General features: G+C 46.0%; 1 protein-coding gene across 1 annotated transcript in view; it reads right to left on the minus strand.

Moving 5' to 3' along the window:
- LOC104385009 overlaps window positions 1-825 on the minus strand; it is a 13336-nt gene extending 12511 nt beyond the window's left edge. Inside the window, exon 1 of the mRNA XM_009993403.1 lies at window positions 817-825. Within this exon, the coding sequence (XP_009991705.1) occupies window positions 817-825 (9 nt within the window). The remainder of the gene's footprint in view (window positions 1-816) is intronic.
- Window positions 826-1204: the final 379 nt, after the last annotated feature.

The raw sequence follows: 1204 nt of genomic DNA on the forward strand, positions 1-1204 counted from the left end.
GCGGGCGCCGGCGTTCGGCAGGTTTCCCCGGGGCTGCAGGCCTTGCGGGTAGCGCTGCAGGCCGGGCGCTCCAGCAGGGCAGTGCAGAGCATCAGCTCCCCGGTCGGTGCCTTCAGCTGTGCGAGGAAAAGCGGCGGGAGAGCTGGGTGCTGCGTGGCTGCCGTGGGTCCTCACTTCTCCAGTCAGACTCCAGCCGGACCCAGAGGGATGCAGGCCCCAGGCCGGAGGTGCCAGAGCGCTGGAAGCAGCACCTGCCTGCCCACCGGCGCTGATAGTTTGGGTATAATCTCACCGCCCTGCAATACTCTTTAAGCAGCCACTCTTTGTCTGTAATTTCGGGTTTTTTAAAAAAAATGCAGTCAGCCCATCAAAGTCCCATTTTGCCAAGGTAAAGACATAGATGCGTTTTTCATGATGGCTCCTTGTCTGAATCTGATTTGTCTTTATCTGCTGACTGTTTAATAGTTCTTTTGTAATACCTCTTATTTTTTAAATGACAGAACTAAAGAAAAACACACAGTTTCATCTGTGTTTAACCGTTCTTACTGTTAAATGGTTGTGACGTTTGCTCATCTGACAAGTTCCGCATTAAGGCCTTGCCCTGTTCCTGGCAGGTGTGACCCTTGTTCTGGTTCTGCATTAATGCCTTACCCTGTGCCAAGTTACGATTTTTCTGCTACCACTTCATGAACATCTGTGCTTGGCGGGTAAATCACGTGTGGTGAGCGAGCTGGTGACAAAAGTAGCAAAGTGTTGATTTCAGTTAGTAGGAAGAGTGTGGTAATTCAAAGCTGATGAACTGGATTCCGCTCCTACGTTTGTCATTCTTGACCTGCTGGGATGACTGCGGGACAAATAATCTAAAAACCATACTCTCACTGATGATGACCTAACTGCGTGTTATTTTCTTGAAATCTACCTGGCAGTGCATTTGCAGAAGTTCTCATCACTTTTTCTTGCTGTTTACTTTGATGGAAGCTGTGTTTTGAATATATAAAAGCTTATATAAACTTCTTAAGATTAAAAATAATGTAGATACTCCGAGTAAATCAGATTCTATGTCTCTTGCACTGAGTTGACAAAATTGGTGGATATTCAGTGGTTCAAGTCCCTGTAATCTTTCCCATGGGTAAAAGAGAATTATACCACTACTTTTACTTCCCTGTATGCTGGAAAAATTAATTCTGTGATACTTCCAAAATAG

Source organism: Chaetura pelagica, unplaced genomic scaffold (genome assembly GCF_000747805.2).
Source record: "Chaetura pelagica isolate M959 unplaced genomic scaffold, ChaPel_1.0 scaffold101, whole genome shotgun sequence".
Classification (NCBI taxonomy): domain Eukaryota; kingdom Metazoa; phylum Chordata; class Aves; order Apodiformes; family Apodidae; genus Chaetura; species Chaetura pelagica.